General features: G+C 37.6%; 1 protein-coding gene across 1 annotated transcript in view; it reads right to left on the bottom strand.

Annotated features, from left to right (window-relative positions):
- The window catches only part of SLC49A4 (solute carrier family 49 member 4), a 95,300-nt gene that overhangs the window by 56,729 nt on the left and 21,120 nt on the right, over nt 1–17,451 (bottom strand). Inside the window, exons 3-4 of the mRNA XM_090277493.1 lie at nt 13,611–13,876; nt 6,629–6,758 (exon numbers count right to left, since the gene is read on the bottom strand). Of these exons, the coding sequence (XP_090133619.1) occupies nt 6,629–6,758; nt 13,611–13,876 (396 nt within the window). The remainder of the gene's footprint in view (nt 1–6,628; nt 6,759–13,610; nt 13,877–17,451) is intronic.

Genomic DNA, 17,451 nt, shown 5'->3' with positions numbered 1-17,451 from the left:
GCTTTTCCAAATGAACAGCTTGTCTTGGTCCATGCTTCACATCTTCCTAATTCCTCTCAAACAAGCAACAGCTGGACTCACGTAGCCCCTAACCCCTGTACCTCTTGCTAAGTGGTCCCAGGGCCAGCACTAGCAGCAGCCAGCCTGGGTTCACAGCTTGGCTTCACCTGAAAACCTCCAAGCCAAGGACAAGTAGCAGCCATCTACAGATTGCTTTGCAGTTCATACTGGGTGGCCTCAGTAGAACACAGGTAGGAGCTGACTTTGGCCCGCACAACCCAGTAAACCCCAGAGCCGGAGCACCCAGTGGACAGCTACAGACCACACAGCTGCCCCTGCAAAGCTGATCCTCTGCGGAGGATGGTGGTCAGTGTTCACAGCTGGTTCTTGCAGCTGATTGGCCTGGGTAAATCCCTCCCACTAACCTGCCTACAGCAATCAAAGCTCAACTACAATAGGAGGGTATACTCAGCCCACACAGAAGGTGCACCTCAAGACCTCATTTGGGTGATAGCAGAGGCTGTGCCACTGGACCCTACAGGACACCTACTACATTAGGCAATGCTTTCAAGACAGGGAGTTATAGCAGCTCTAGGTAATACATAGAAACAAAAACAGGGAGGATGCTAAAATGGGGTGACAAAGAAACATTGCCCAAATGAAAGAATAGATCAAAACTTCAGAAAAAGACTAAACAAAATGGAGACAAGCGATCTATCAGATACAGAGTTCAAAACACTGTTTATAAGGATGCTCAAGAAATTTAGTGAGGACCTCAACAGCATAAAAAAGATCCAGGTAGAAATGTAAGCTATACCTAATGAAATAAAGAACAATTTACAGGGAATCAACAGTAGAGTGGATAAAGTTGAGAATTAAATCAATGATATGGAACATAAGGATGCAAAAAACAACCAATCAGAACAAGAAGAAAAAAAGTCCAAAAACAACAACAACAACAAAAAACGAAGATAGTGTTAGCAGCCTCTGGTACAACTTCAAGCATTCCAACATTTGCATTATTGGGGTGCTAGAAGGAGAAGAGAAAGAGCAAAAAGTTGAAAATCTATTTGAAAAAATAATGAAAGAAAAGTTCCCTAATTCAGTGAAGGAAACAGACATGCAAGGTCCAGGAAACACAAAGTCCCAAATAAGATGGATGCAAAGAGGCCCACTCCAAGACACATCATAATTAAAATTCCAAAGGTTAAAGATAAAGAGAGAATCTTAAAAGTTTTAAGAGAAAAACAGTCACCTACAGGGAAGTTTCCATATGACTGTCAGTTGATTTCTCAAAAGAAAGTTTGCAAGCTTGAAGAGGCTGGCAAGAAATATTCAAAGTCATGAAAAACGGGGACTTACCACCTAGATTGCTCTACCCAGCAAAGATATCATTTAGAATTGAAGGGCAGAAAAAGAGCTTCCCAGACAAGAAAATACTAAAGTTCATCATCACCAAGCCATTACTATATGAAATGTTAAAAATACTTATTGAAGAAAAAGAACATCAAAACTATGAACAATAAAGTGGCAATAAATACATATCTATCAACAATTGAATCTAAAAAACAAACTAAATAAACAAGAAGAACAGAGACAGAATCATGGATATGGAGAGCGTTTTGATGGTTGCCAGATGAGAGGAGGTGTGGGGGAATGTGTGAAGAGGGGAGGGGACTAAGAATTACAAATAGGTAGTTACAGAATAGCCATGGGATGTAAAGTACAGTATAGGAGATGGAGTAGTGGAAGAACTATATGCATGACCCATGGACATGAACAGAGGTGCGGGGATTGCCTGAGGGAGTCAGGGGTGCTGGATGGAGGCGGGGCAATGGGGGAAAAATTGGGACAACTGTAATAGCATAATCAATAAAATATAATTTAAACCAATAAATAAAGGGAGAGAATGTTTACATTAGGTTACACAGGTTAAATACACATGAAGATATGGGAATCATATGAATAGTATATAAGTAAAAGTGGTGGAAACTTTGGCACATAACCATTGATTCCACCCCCCACCCCCCGATAATGTAATCAGAGTCTAGAAAAGCAATTATTCCAATTAATCCAGGAAGTAAAGAAGTAATCAGGGGTTCTGTGAAGGACAAGATAAAATTACATTGGTAGGCTAGGGAATAGATTATAGCAGGCCCAGAGAACTCCCCTGGTGAGTCCCAAAGCAGAAGTAAGCAACCCAGGCAGAATGAATAGATGAATATGGGAAGAGACAAAGGAATGTTAGGCAATAGTAAAAAAGGTTTGGTTTTTTTTAAATAGAGAAGACCTTACATTTTATGGTTTAAACAGAGAATAAAGATCTTAATTCTAGGGCAATTAGAAGCAAACAGAAGGTGGTCAGAGAGTTAATTTTAAGTTGTTTTCCCTTATCAGAATAATCTTTTATATAACTCCTTACCTTAAAATCAATCCTTCAATGACCGCTCATTTCCCACAGGATAGTCCAAAATCATTAGTGTGGCATAATAGCACCCTACCTACCTCTCTTGCCTTACCCATTGTTATCTAATCTCTGGCTTGGTATAATGAAAAACTTCAATAGCATTTTTTAAAAAACTATCATTTTAACTGTCAACTTATAAATGTGTGCCACTGACAATAATTCAATTTAATATTTTAATTTTTTTTCTTTGCCTATTAAGTGGGAATCAATGTATTAGGTGCTGTGAAAACGTCATTTCAAAAACCTTTTACAGTCCCACACAGCAATATTTTCACTGATATGTCTCCTAGGACAAGGGATATAAAGGGAAGAATAAACAAATGGGACTACAACAAATTAAAAAGCTTCTGCACAACTAAAGAAACCATCATCAAAATGAAAAGGGAACCAACTGTTTGGGAACACATATTTGCCAATACCTCAGACAAGGGTTTGATCTCCAAAATATATAAAGAACTTACATGACTCAACACCAGGAGACAGACAATCCAATTAAAGAAAGGGCAAAGGACCTGAACACTTATCCAGCATACAGAGGGCCCACAGACATATTAAAGGATGCTCAACATCACTAGCCATTGCAGAGAGGCAAACTAAAACCACAATGAGATATCACCTCACACCAGTCAGAATGGCCATCACTACCAAATCAACAAACAAGTGCTGGTGAGGATGTGGAGAAACGGGAACCCTACTGCACTGTTGGTGGGAATGCAGATTGGTGCATCCACTATGGAAACAGTATGAAATTTCCTCAAAAAACTGAAAGTGGAACTGCCTTTTGAGCCATTGAATTCACTCCTGAGAATATACCTGAAGAATCCTGAAACACCAATTCAAAAGAACCTATGCACACACCCCCGTTCAAAGCAGCATATTTACAACAGCCAAGTGCTGGAAACAACCTAAGTGCCCATCGAGAAATGAGTGGATCAAAAACTGTGGTACATTTACACAATGGAATACTATGCAGCAGAAAGAAAGAAGGAACTCCTACCCTTCATGACAGCACAGGTGGAACTGGAGAGAAATATGCTTAGTGAACTAAGCCAGGTGGCGAAAGACAAATACCACATGGTATCACCTAATACAGGAAATTAATGAACAACACAAACAAGCAAGCAAACCAGAACCAGGGACGTGGAGATAAGGAACAAACTGACATCGACCAGAGGGGAGGAAGGAGAGGGATAACAGGGAAAGAAGGGGAAGGGTCTAGTCAAGGAACTATGGACCCATGGACGTGGACAACAGGGTGGGGATTGACTGTGGGAGCGGGGTGGGGGGCAGGGCAGGGGAGATAAGTGGGGGAAAAACTGGGACAACTGTAAAAGAATAACAATAAAATTTTTTAAAAAGAAAAGAAAAATTCATTTGATACAGAAAAAAGATAATTATAGTCCCCTGTAATGACATTTTAAAATTTAAAAAAGCAATCAAAATTAAATTCAATAAAATTTATAAAAAATTTAAAAAGTAAAATAAAATAAAATCACTACTGTGATACGTTATAAATGTTAGGAACAAGAAGTATATGTTCATGTGTCTATACAATAAAAGGAATTGGCCTAAAAAAGAAAAATGAAAAGAAAACCATTTATAGTACTCCCAGAGTAAGAAATATATGAAACAAGTCTCACAAAAGATATGTATCATTACTACAAGTGATGCAATAATATTTTCCATTCTATTATATTCCATTAATACTTTTTTTTTTAAAGGTGGTCAACCTACTACATTAGTTGGCTGTGAACCAAAGTTTGAAAAATAATGTTACATAGCTATGCTAACATGGTAGCCACTAACCAAGTGTGGCTATTAAACACTTGAAATGTGGCTAGTGCAACTGAAGAACTAATTTTTAACTTTAAACACAACTTTATTTTTTTGATAGAACTACAATTCACTTCAAGTGCTGCACTGGGTAAGAGATTGTTGTGTGCATGTTGAATATATGTGTCACTTCTTGTATAATAACCTGTCACTTATTTTCTTGGTGTCAGTGAACTAACTCAGGTTTAAGTATTTTTTTGCATAACGACATTACACTATATTTTTCTTATTTGAATATTTTATGGAGAAAAGAATAAGACTGGAAGAAAGTGTGTTGCAAATTTCACAATGAAAGGAAACTGCACTTCACTAAAGCAGAGAAAAATGATGTCTGTTGTGTAAAAAAATTTTAAGATAATTAAGTGGATAATATTAAGAGACATGTTCAACAAATTCTCAGTGAACTGTATAAAAAGTTTCAAGAGAAGTAAAGTAAAAGATCTTCAATTAAGGGCCAAATAACTGCCTGTAGAATATAAGATCTTTCTAATAAGATCAGAGATGTGTTGATTCCAAGCTTTAAAAATTGCAGGCACTTATTTTAACTTCTAAAAAAATTTATCGATTGAGAGCGAGAGAGAGAGAGATTTGTTGTTCCACTTAAAAAAAAATAATTTATGTTTGTTTATTTTTAGAGAGGGGGAAAGGAGAAAGAGAGGGAGACAAACATCACTGTGTGGTTGCCTCTCACTCGCGCCCACAACTGGGGACCTGACGTGCAACCTAGTCATGTGCCCTGACTGGGAATCGAACCAGCAACACTTGGCTTGCAGGCCAACACTCAATCTAATGAGCCACAGCAGCTAGGGCTTATTGTTCCACTTTTTTATGCCTTCATTGGTTGCTTCTTGTATATGTCTTCACCTGAAATAGAACCTGTAACCTTGGCATGTTGGGACAACCCTCCAACCAACTGAACTACTTGACCAAGGACCTTTTAACTTTATATAAGATGATGCAATATGGGAGACACTGCTCAATTGTTAATAAAATTTAAGTGCATACCAAGTATTTCTAATGAAAATTTAGCATCTGAATTGAGATGAGCTGTAAGTGTAAAATACACAAGAGATCGCAAAGATTTTGTATGAATAAAATAATGTAAAATATCTCACAATAATTTTGAATGTGGATCACATGTTAAAATAATATTTTAGTTATGCTGGGTTAAATAAAACATGCTACTACAATTAATTTTTACCTGTATAGTTTTACCTTTTTAATGAAGCTAGTAGAAAATTTTAAATTACCTATATATGAGCCATAATTTAATCTGTTAGACAATATTACTATATACGACACAAAGACATAGTTCTTGACCACAAGGAACTTACCATCTGGTGGGAGAGGAAGACTAGGAAAGAAAGAACCAACCAGAGAGAGCTGCTAATGAATCACTAAACAGTTATCACAACTAACTGAGGGGAAAAATTCAAGATATGTTCTAATGGCCCAATTGCAAATCATAATCACCAGTGATGGTCTATAAAACTGAAGAACTGATTTCAGTACTGCAGCATTTGAGCCTTTAAGAGCAGAATTTAATCTAATTACATTTAAATTATAGCAATAAGTTTCTCAAAATATAATGCTACTGAAGGTATACAGACATAATTTATTTTATTCACTTTCTATTGCCTAGCATTTGTTATTTTAATATGTGTTAAGAAATACAGAATGAATGAAAAGAATGTACATATTAGGAAAAATATAGTAAACATAAAAAAACCATTTCACAGGTACTATTATTTGATATGGTTCCTCATAAAATTATTTAAATAAAAGATCTGATTTTTAAAATATTAAGTAAATAATAATATAGGTGGTATGTAGAGAGGACAAAAATTATAGAGGTTTTTGTTTTTGGAAATTTTTAAAGATAGACTTCTTTCTTTTTTTAAAATCGCTTTTTTCCCCACTTTTTAAATTGTTGTTCTATTACAGTTGTCCCATCTTTACCCCCATTGCTCCCCTCTGCCTCACCCACCTCCCCCCTACTCCCACAGTCACTACCCACCCTGTTGTCCATGTCCATGGGCCATTTACTTTAGTTCTTTGACTAGACCCTTCCCCTTCTTTCCCTCCTTTTCTCCCTCCTTCCTCCCCTCTGATCACTGTCAGTCTGTTCCTTGTTTCCAGGCCTCTGGTTCTATAAGATAGATTTCTGATAGAAAGTCCCTTTAAAGTGTTTAATCAGTTTTTTAATTTATTACTTACAACCTGATTAATAGTTTGCTGAAAAACTATTATTTTAAGTTATCTTAAATAAATGTGGAATTATTTTGAAGGTGTTAGTCAAGACTATTCAGTGATTCTAAATATATTTACCTTAATAATCTACAAAAGCTCCGCCGATAACTCAGCCGTTGGCTAGCTGCAGCAACACTGGGAGGAAGTGGAGGCCGGGTTGGGAAATAAACTAGAGTTGCAGAAAACAGTAAGCAGACAACTCCAAATTCTAGAAGAAAAAAATTAAAAAGGAAAATGTTAACCAGACAACACAAAAAGTTCAATATTTCAAGTATTATTAATCTCACAAATATTTATTGAGCATCAACTAAGCACTGGGCATATGAAAATAAACAAAATATAGTACCTACCAAAAATAGCTCAGTCTTGTGAGAAAAATAATACGTAAAGATATAAATTTCAGCAGGTCATAGGTAAGAAGTCATACCACGAGCATGAAGTATGGTGGTACTGTAGTCTACTAAACAGACATAAAGATTGAGGCGGTAAACAAATGTTGCTCTATGGAGGAAACACATTAAAAACCAACAGTACTGAACTGTGAGAATCTGAAACAGATCTAGGATGATTGTCTAATAAGCACGGTCCTGAGAAATAAAGAACATGAGAAAATAGGTAGGAACAGAATAGGAGAAGGTCGGTTTGATCAATGATAGGATATCTTGATGTAGGACAGACTCAATTTACAGGCAATTTGAACAGAACAGGAAAGCATACAAAACCAGAGACAGAGCAAAAGGTATTAACATGAGACAAGCTAACGTAGAATATTAAACAATCAGAACTAAAATAAGCATCCCAACAATCTTAGTTGGGCAGTATCATAGAAAGAAAGGTTCCTAGGTGTCTCTTAGAAGTCCCACCTTTTGTTAACTGTGCCTAATTTAGTAGAAAAGTCAGGAAACCTTGAAGTATAGACCTGCCTATGCCATTAATTAACTTTGGAAGTTGAACGAATCACTTCCTCTTTCTGGGCCAACAAAGGGATTGGATTAAGTGATTTCCATTGGAACTTTCAGCAGGATAATTCTAGGTCTAAAAAGGTGCAATGTCCTATAAGACACTTAACCACAGATAATGTCTTTATTCTTTGTCAATCTGAGAAGGAACAAAAGTTAATGAATTGTTTTAATTTATAGTTCTTTTATTTATCAGTAACAATGAATGAGCATCTTCCATATGCTTACTGGCCCTTTGTATTTCTTTTGTGGTTACCTTGTTCGTATTCTTTGTGCATCTTCCTACTGGCATTTTTGTAAACAGCTTGAGATATATAGTTCACATAACATACAACCCACACATTTAAAGTGCACAATTCAATGGTTTTTAGTATGTTCACAATTGTGTAACTATCACCACAATTAATTTTAGAACTTTGGCATCATTCCCAAAAGAAACTCTGTATTTATTACCTGCACAAATCTCCCAGCCCTAGATTACCATTAATCTACTTTAAGTATCTATGGATTTAGTATTATGGATATTTCTTATAAATTGAGTCATATAATATGTGGTCTTTTGTGATTGGCTCCTTTCACTTGGCATGTTTTCAAGGTTCATACATATTGAAGCACATATCGGTACTTTATTCTTTTTCTTTGCCAAATAATATTCCACTGAATGGATATACCACCTTTTTTCATACTCTCCCTGTTGTGAGCTTAATTGTTGTTTACTTAGAGGAACAGGGCAGATGGGGAAAAAAAGGCTTGAGGTGGAATTAACTCAAATACAAGCCCATCAGGTGTAATTCCCCTGGTTTCGGCACCAGTATGATTTGTTCCTATGGCTTCTCAGAAGGGTTTGGGCTGTAGTAAGCAGGTTTTCATGTCGGGCTTAAAACAAAAGCAGAAATATTGTAGAAAAATAACAAGGGCCCTTCCAAAATTCTCTCTCCTGTGGAAGCAGAAGGATAGATGCGCAGTTTGCTTCAGGGTCCTTTTCAAAGGTGCGTGAGTTCTTTCGAAGCAGGGGCCCAACCCCTGACAGCCTGGTTCTGTTCCCAGACTTGCCTGGGGCCTGACCCATCTTGAATGAGCACAGAGAGGTCTGGGAACCAGCAGGACATTTGCAAAATATTTTCAGAAGTTCAGTCGAGAGGGTGGGACCTGAGGTCCTAGCAAGTAGGAAAGGAGGGTCATTCAACCTAGTTATAAAATAAACAGTGGCTTTTCCTCAGGACAAAATGCCCACTACACAGGCTGGCAGCTGGGAAGAGGGAAAACAATGAAGGGGCAACCCTGATGCTTCTCCCTCTCTCCTCCCCCCCCCCCATTGTTAAATTCATTCTGAACACTTTTGAGGAGAGGGAACAGAAGAAAGACTTGGGCAAGTTGCACTAACATATAACACCTTGATTTCCCTACCTGTGTGTCATGGGCTTTAAAAAAATTTTTTAAAATTTACTTATTGATTTTAGAGAGAGAGAGGTAGAGAAAGAGAGAGAGAACATCAATTGGTTGCCTCTCATAAGCACCCCAGCTGGAGATTGAACCTGCAATCTAGGTATGTGCATTGACTGGTAATTGAACTCCCAACTTTTTGGGTACAGGATGGTGCTTCAACCAACTGAGCCACAAGGCCAGGGCTGTCACAAGGCTTCTGATGCCCACTACTGCTCATGAGGTAACTTTTAACACCAATAGATGCCCATCCAGTTGGTTGGGGCCAAGGTCAGGAGTCTGGAATTTTTCTACTTTTAGGCTATTATGAATAATGCTGTGAACATTCATGTACAAATTCTTACATAGGTAGATGTGCTTTCATCTCACTTGGGGTATATACCTAGAAATGAAATTGGTGGGTCACATGGCAATTCTGTTTAACCCTTTGAAGAAATGTCAAAATGTTTCCAAAGTGACATTTTAAATTCCTACCAGCAATATATAAGGGTTCCAATGTATAATTTCTCTACTTTCTCACCAACAGTTATTTTCCATTTTATTGATTATAGCCATTCTATTGGGTTTGAAGCTTATGGTTTTCATCTGCATTTCCCTAATGACTAATAACAGAAAACTTTTTTTTTTCCATGTGCTTGTTGGCCATTTGTATTATCTTCTTTGGAGAAATGTCTATTCTGTCCTTTGTCCATTTTTTCATTGGTTGCTTGTCTTTCTGTTATTGAATTGTAAGTTTTAAAAAATATATTCTGGATAAAAGTCCCTTATCAGGTATGTAATTTGCAACTATTTTCTCCCATTCTGTGGTTTCTCTTTTTACTTTGTTTATGGTGTTCTTTGAAGCACCAAAGTTTTAATTTTGATGAAATCCAATTTACATATTATTTTTTTTTGTCATTTGTACTTTTAGTGTCCTTTATAATAAGACTTTGCCTAAAGCAAAGTCATGAAGATTTACTCCTATGTTTTCTTCTATGAGTTTATAGTTTTAGCGTCCATCTTTAAGTTTACAATCCACTTTGAGTTCATTTTGTGTATGGTGTAAGGAAGAGGTTCAAATGGATTCTTTTGCATGTGGATATCCAGTTATGCCAGTACTACTTGCTGAAAAGACTTCTTTCCCCCATTGAATTGTCTTAGTACCCTTGTGAAAAGTCAATTGACCATAAATGCAATGGTTTATTTTTTGGAATTTCACTTCCATTCCATTGATTTGTATCTTTATCCTTATGCCAGTACAATGCTGCTTTGATTAGCATAGCTTTGTAGTAACTTTTGAAATTGGGAAGTACGAGTTTTCCAACTTTGTTCTTTTTCAAGGTTGTTCTGGCTATTCTGGACCCTTTGTATTTCTATATAAATTTTAGAATCAGCTTGTCAATTTCTGCAACAAAGGCAGCCAAATGTTAACTGGAATTACTCTGAATTTGTAGATAAATTTCGGGATATTAGCATCTTCACAATACTAAATTTTCTATCACTTAAAACATTGGATGTCTTTCCATTTCTCTAGGACTTCTTTAATTTCTTTCACCAGTATTTTATACTCTTCAGAGTGCAAGTTTTACATTTCTTTTGTTAAACTTATTCCTAAATATTTTATTCTTTTTAAAGCTACTTTAAATTGCATTGTTCTCTCAATTTCATGTTTGGATTGCTCATTGCTAATGTATAAAAATACAATTGATTCTGATATATTACTCTTGCATCCTAAAACTTTTTTTTTAGGATTAACTTGTTCATTCTTACTGAACTTTTTTTTTTTTTTAAATAAAGATTTATTATTTATTTTTAGGAAGAAGGGAAGGGAGGGAGAAAGAGAGGGAGAGAAGCATCAATGTGAGAGAAACATTGATAAATTGCCTCTCATACACACCCCAACAGGGGACTGAACCCACAACCCAGGCATGTGCTCTGACCATGGAAATGGAACCAGTGACCTATCACTTTGCATGATGATATCCAACCAACTGGGCCACACAGTCAGGGCCTAAACTTGTGTTTTAGACCTAATATGTTTTTCATGGATTACAGAGAATTTTCTATGTTCAAGAGCATGCCATTTTCAACAGAGATAACTTTACTTCTTCCTTTCTGATCTAAAATCCCTTTTATTTCATTTTCTTACTTAGTGATCCTGGTTAGAACCTCCAGCATAATGTTAAGTAGACATGGTGAAGACTGGACATCCTTGTCTTGTTTCTGATCTCAAGGCAGGGGGTGCGGGGGCTGGGGGCGGGGAGAATTCATTCAGGCTTTGACCAGTAACTATGATCTTATTTGTAGATTTTTCATATATGCCCTTTATTAGGTTGAGGGAGCTCATGTCTCTTTTTGACTTTTTTTTTTAATCTTTAAAGGGTGTTGATTTGTCAAATGCTTTTTTTTACCTATTAAGATGATCACATGGTTTTTCTCCTTTATTCTATTGATATGCATATTACATTAGTTGTGTTTTAAATATTCAGTCAACCTTGAATTTCAGGAATAAATCCTATTTTGTATATAATTCTTTTTATATGTTGCTGGATTTGGCTTGCTAGTTTTTTCAGAACTATGGCTCTATATTCCTAAGAAATATTGATCTATTAGTCTATAGCTTACTATGATATCTTTGTCTGGAATCATTTAATTTTAAGAGTCATTAGTGTTTTAAGGTAGCAAATATTTTTAATTAAATGAAGGTTTATGGGACAATATTTCAGGAAGGGAGATTGGTGAATATAAAAGCAATAAAGAAATAACTGGGAACCTTGGAGTAGGGTTATCTGCTATATCAAAAAGTGCTTAAAATCCAATCATTTGAAGACACAATCACTGTTTAAATTTTTAATAGAAAGAATGATATCACCAAAATAAAATTTAAAATTTGCTTTACCCTCCTTAAGTTTTATTTATTTTTACATTTCTTTTTTTTTTTCTTTAACAGGAGTAAGGTGTCTACAGGAGGGTTAAATGCTTTCTATACTGCTACTACTTCTGTTTTCACATTTATTCCCTTTTATATTTTGAAATATAAATCTCATCATGTAACTCTTTAGCATAAAATTCTTCAGAGTATGGCCAGTACCCACAATGTGGTGAATTTCAGACCCTTTAGCCCTGTTTAGAAGGCTTTGCACGGCCTGGCTTACCTATCTAGCTTCATCTATCACTACTCTCACCGGATCTAAGCCCAACTCTGGGCTTTAGGATGAGTCAATGTAGCAGGCTCTCTCCCCTTACTGGGCTTCTCCTCCATGGTTCTCTCCCCCCAATATATTCTTCCTCCTGACCACTGTACTTGGCTAATTCTGCCATCTCTCGGTTCCAACTCAGATGCTCTATCTCCAGGAAGCTCTACTTGATCTCCAAAATCTGGGTGAGGTGTTCCACCTCTGAGCTCTTACAGCAATCGTAGGCCTTTGGCTATAGCACTTAACACCCTGTTTTACAACTGTGTGTTTACCTGTTTGTATCCTTTGGGACACTGTAAGTTCTATGAGGACAGGAACACTGTTTGCCTCAGTGTCTAGCACAGTGACAGATACATAGGAGCTTAAAATATATCTGTTAAATTAGTAAGTGAATACGAAGTTTATTATAATCTGGTTCCTTATCTTTCCAGCTTTGTTTTATGCCACTTGCTACCTACACCCAAACACACATATTTACACTAATATAGCCCTACCAAATTACATGCAGTTCCCTAGACTTATTGAACTCTTACCTCATTTCTCTGCCTTTGTGGTTGCTGTTATTTCTATACACAATACTTTTAACTCACTTAAACATTTGGTGAACTACTATGAAATTTTAAAAAATTTTTTGATTCATTTTTTGTTTTTCTATTACAGTTGTCCAATTTTTCTCCCATTGCTCCCCTCCAACCCAGCCCACCCCTTCTCCCACCTCGTTGTACATGTCCATGGTTTATTTATACAAATTCCTTTACTAAACCCTCCCTCTACTGCAATTCTTAACTTTATCACAATCTTGGTGAAACCTTCCCTGACTCCTCAAATTCTCTCCAAACTCAGGCTGCTTAGGCCTTCCAAACTTTGTATATGTCTATTTACATTATAATGATCTCATCAGTGATCTTACCAATTTCCAGTGCTTAGCATAGTGTTTGGTATATAGTACACATAAAAAGTCTTCTGAATCCTGAGGGAAATAATAAACAGGCATATGGGGAAAGGGAATATATTTAAGGAGATCTGTAGGAGACTGTAATATATAAGCAGACTACCGTTTGGCTCTAGAAATAAAGAGAAAGGACCTAACAGAATGTTTTGGAAAGGACACTATCCCTTATTAATAGACTAAACATACAGAGAGTAGAAAATGAAGAGAAAAATAAATTGTGGGTGATCTGGGTTTATTAGATTAGAGAACATGGCCAATAAAGAGGAAATTACAAGGGAGAAAATGGGTTTAAACACCTACCCATAGATACTTAACCAGTGTTTATTGTTGTTCATGCTGTTTACTTCCTAGAAAGGGTAAGTTTCAAATAGGCCTCTCCATATTATATAATAAAGAAAGTACATACATACATAAGTGTACATTAGTCCTCTTAAGTATTTCATAAATAGTGATCCGGTATATAAAAGCAGAGTGAAGATGACTGGGATAAAAGACAAAATATAACAGGAAGAAAATAAACTTCAAAATACCTGCATATAATACAGTCTCTATACGATCTTGAATGTGGGCCCTGATATTCTCGGAAGCAAGAAGAGGCGACGTCCCATTGGGAGCTGGAACAAGAAGTGGTCCAACTAAAAATGCACATGCTCCACCAAGATAACTGAGCATGGATGCAATTGCTGTGGCAGTGGCCCGCTCATCTGCAGAAAACCACGTTGTGGAGAGGAATGGAGCTGCATTCATTACGGTTGGGCCTGCCAGTCCATTTAAAAGCTGTCCTCCATGGATTAGTCTGGAATTAAACAAATTAAAAGGCTATGAGGCAGGTGAAGCAGGCATATTCTAAACAAAAAGGATAGTCAAACAGCAATAAGGTAGGGCAATAAGAATACACATCCCACACCTGAAGGACAAAGAATGTTGACTCTCTCTGAGGGAGATTAAATACAGCAATATTTACCCCTTATACATTTCACAAATATTTACCGAAGCCTATAATCTATGCAACATACCATACTAAATATTTCCAAATAGCCTTGCTTCATTTGTTTTTAAGAACAGTATGTGGAAGCTATTATCACTCCCATTTACTGAGATGTGAGAGCTTTGGTTAGAAAGAGTAAGAAACGTGCCCAAGTGCTAACAAGCAAAGCTAAGATTTAAGTCTGACTCCAAAATCCATTCTTATAAAGAGACCTAGTAAGTGCCACCAGCCCTACAAATAATGCAGTCGAGCTCCACATTTCATGCCTACAAAAAAAGGAAGGAAGGAAGGAAGAAATGAAGGAAGGAAGGAAGGAAGGAAGGAAGGAAGGAAGGAAGGAAGGAAGGAAGGAAAAGGTTATTATAGTACCTTCTAATAGAAGAGCAATTGGTGGAAGAATTAGATGACCTGGCATGCAGCTAATCAGCTGAATGGCACTGGGTAACACACCTGTATGGGATTCAATTTCTTCCCCCATAAAATGAGATGAAGCTACACAAGCATGTACTCGTCGGCAGCCATCCGTCTCGAGAGACGATGGTGTAGCTTCTTAAGAGTCTATCTGCACCGCCGAGAATGGCTGTGCAGTCCGACTCGGGAGTGACACGGTATCTGTCTCCTCCCGTGTTGAATCGACATCTTGCGATGACGCTGGAGTGTCCTCTCCAGTGAAGCTGAAGCTACAGAGCCTGGGCAGGGTGATATGGAGGGTCTGCTGTTGCCCATGCAGCAGACCCCCCCTCTCTTCGCAGCTGAAGGGTCTAAGGGAAAGACGGAGTCAATACAGCTTGGCTTCAGGTGCGCCGCAGGAGTTGCCGGTGTTGACTACAACGTCAAACCGCCTTAGGGACTCCGGCTCCAGATTTTCTGTCGGGGTTTACTCCCTTAGCCTTTCCCCTGAAGAGGTATGCCGCAAGGCAGCGGAGGTTTTTTGGAGTCAGAGTTTTCCTTCTCTGATGTGCCCTGACTGGAAGATCGAACCAGCGACACTTAGCTCGCAGGCCGACGCTCAATCCACTGAGCCAAACCAGCCAGGGATACAAGCATGTACTAAGCATCTGTTAAGTTAAGGTACAGTAATCACAGGATCACTAGGTCCCTTCTGGTTCTAGGTCGCTGATTGGTGTTAATCATACAGGTTGCTCGTCTTTTCTCAGTATTCTACTCAATCTTTATCCTGTTCCTTGCTGACCAAACACGGTCCCCACCCCCATCATACACATTCACATTCATGAGTAGCCTTGAAGAAGAAAAGAAGCCAGAAGTCTAAAAATCAGACAAGAAAGGCAGGTGAGTCCACCTCTTCTGCCTTAGGTAAAGGGAAAGGCAGGGACAGTATATATGACGCATGCATGATGATAGCAACTTTTTTTCCCCTTGTTTTGCTTTTTAATCACCATGTGGGTGTTAAATCATCTTTTTAAACAAGTGCCACCTTAAGCTATTTATTTAAAGGTTTTTGAATGCAGAAGAAATAAACAGGCCCATGAGAGAAGTAGGGCCCAAATGTAGAAGCATAAGTGAGTGGGAAGTAAAATATGTTAATTAGGTCTGCTCACATCTTTGTAAATGTTGGAAAAATTATTTAAAGGCAAAACAGCTCCAAGTGTAATTACTAAACTAAGACAACTAAAGACATTTGAAAATCTTTTGTAAGAACTATTTTCTAGATGACAAAAACAATTTAAAGTGTTTATAAATTGAGCACCTCCTCCAAAAGCCAGTGAATCCCTAGCTGTCACATAGCAACTTCATCACAGAAATATTCCTGAAATGATGTCATGAAATGGTTTTAATCATGACTTGTGATGGCACAACACTCAGACAGTGAGTGCATGATGGCTCACAAAGGTAACTGCTTTGATATTTAATGTTTTTAATGAGGTATTTCTGAAAGACTCATCTCATCTAGAAAGAGAAGGGTTGGAATGTGCACATTTATTACACCTAAGAACATTAAAAGTAGAAGGAGAACATAGAAGAAACAACCTGTCAAAAAGACAAAACCAAACAAAAACAGGACGGAACAGTGTGAATCCTGACAGTTAAGGTTAAAACTCAAATTATTGCCATGGCTTAACATTTTGGTCCCCCCTCTGCAGAATCCTGACTAGACTATTTTTTAAATAGCAAACCTAAGAGTCAGAATATGTGAGCTTGCAATAATGTAAAGACCATTCAAGTCCAGTTTACTCAATTCTCAGACCAGAAATATTTCTCCCTACAACGTGGTACACATGCTAAAGTAGAAACCAAAACTGGTATGATACCAGGAGCATTTCTAAGTCCCCAAGGTCACTGAACTTGAGGGGGGGGGGTGAACCTAGAACATATGTATTACCATCGTAAAAAAATCATCTCAGGAATTCAAACATGCTGATTTGGTACTTAAAAATTACTCTAATTTAAGTAATTACGTCCTTTTTGTATTAAAAGTCATCACACACACATTCCTCACAAATGAGCTCAGCCGGAAAACTGGGACCTACAGGATCTAGGGGTTACCCTACGACTTCATGGGAAACCTGGCGGGGAAACCCACTCTCGTCTTACCAGCATCTTTAAGTTTTCCAGAACATGGTCCCACTCCTTCTCACACTTGCACCTGGAATCCCTTGGGGCCTGGCAGCCACCAATCAACTGGTGATAGGCACTGCTGTCCCCATGACCATGATTTTACACCAACCTGTGGTAACAAGATTTTTATGTCTGCCTGACACTATTTTCTGTCACCTACCATTAACTACCCCTATGTTATAAAATTGTTTGTAAAAATATATTTAAAAATAAAATTCAATTTTATACATAAAATCTAGTTTTCTCATTTAATGGTAATACTGCATCAGAGGCCCGTTTTTCTGGGAAAATGCTAGCAATAAGACATAATAAAATCGTATAAATGTTACAATAAACTTTACAATGACAGCAAAGGAGATGAATAATTATAAATTATTCAATATAAGCTGTGTTGTTTAACTCATTCAATAAACATGTACCAAGTACTCACTGTGTATTGGGTAGGCATTATGACAGGCCTAAGTACATAGGAATATAAAGTTAAAAAGGTAAAGCCCTTGCCCTTAAGAATCCCTAGAAGTAGTTGAAGCACCGTACCAGGAATATAAAGAAAAGCGAGGCAATAATAAGTTCCTGTCCCCTAACGCTTGTGGGACCTCTGACGAGAGTACCAGTGGAGGTCCTTGTATGTCCGCCTTCTCCTATGACCTCTGGCTTTGATCAGCAACATCAGGGGCTTCACGTTGATGCACATGGACCTAAAGGTCCAACTCCATCCAAGTTTCATCCATCCCCTGTCAAACAGCTGTCCCTTGGGCCTAGGGAGTATGCACGAGGGATGCAGCCTACTCTTGGAAGAACAGACC

This window comes from Furipterus horrens, unplaced genomic scaffold, assembly GCF_987537825.1.
Source record: "Furipterus horrens unplaced genomic scaffold, mFurHor1.1.pri manual_scaffold_1, whole genome shotgun sequence".
NCBI lineage: Eukaryota > Metazoa > Chordata > Mammalia > Chiroptera > Furipteridae > Furipterus > Furipterus horrens.
This window is presented reverse-complemented; position numbering and strand designations above follow the sequence as displayed.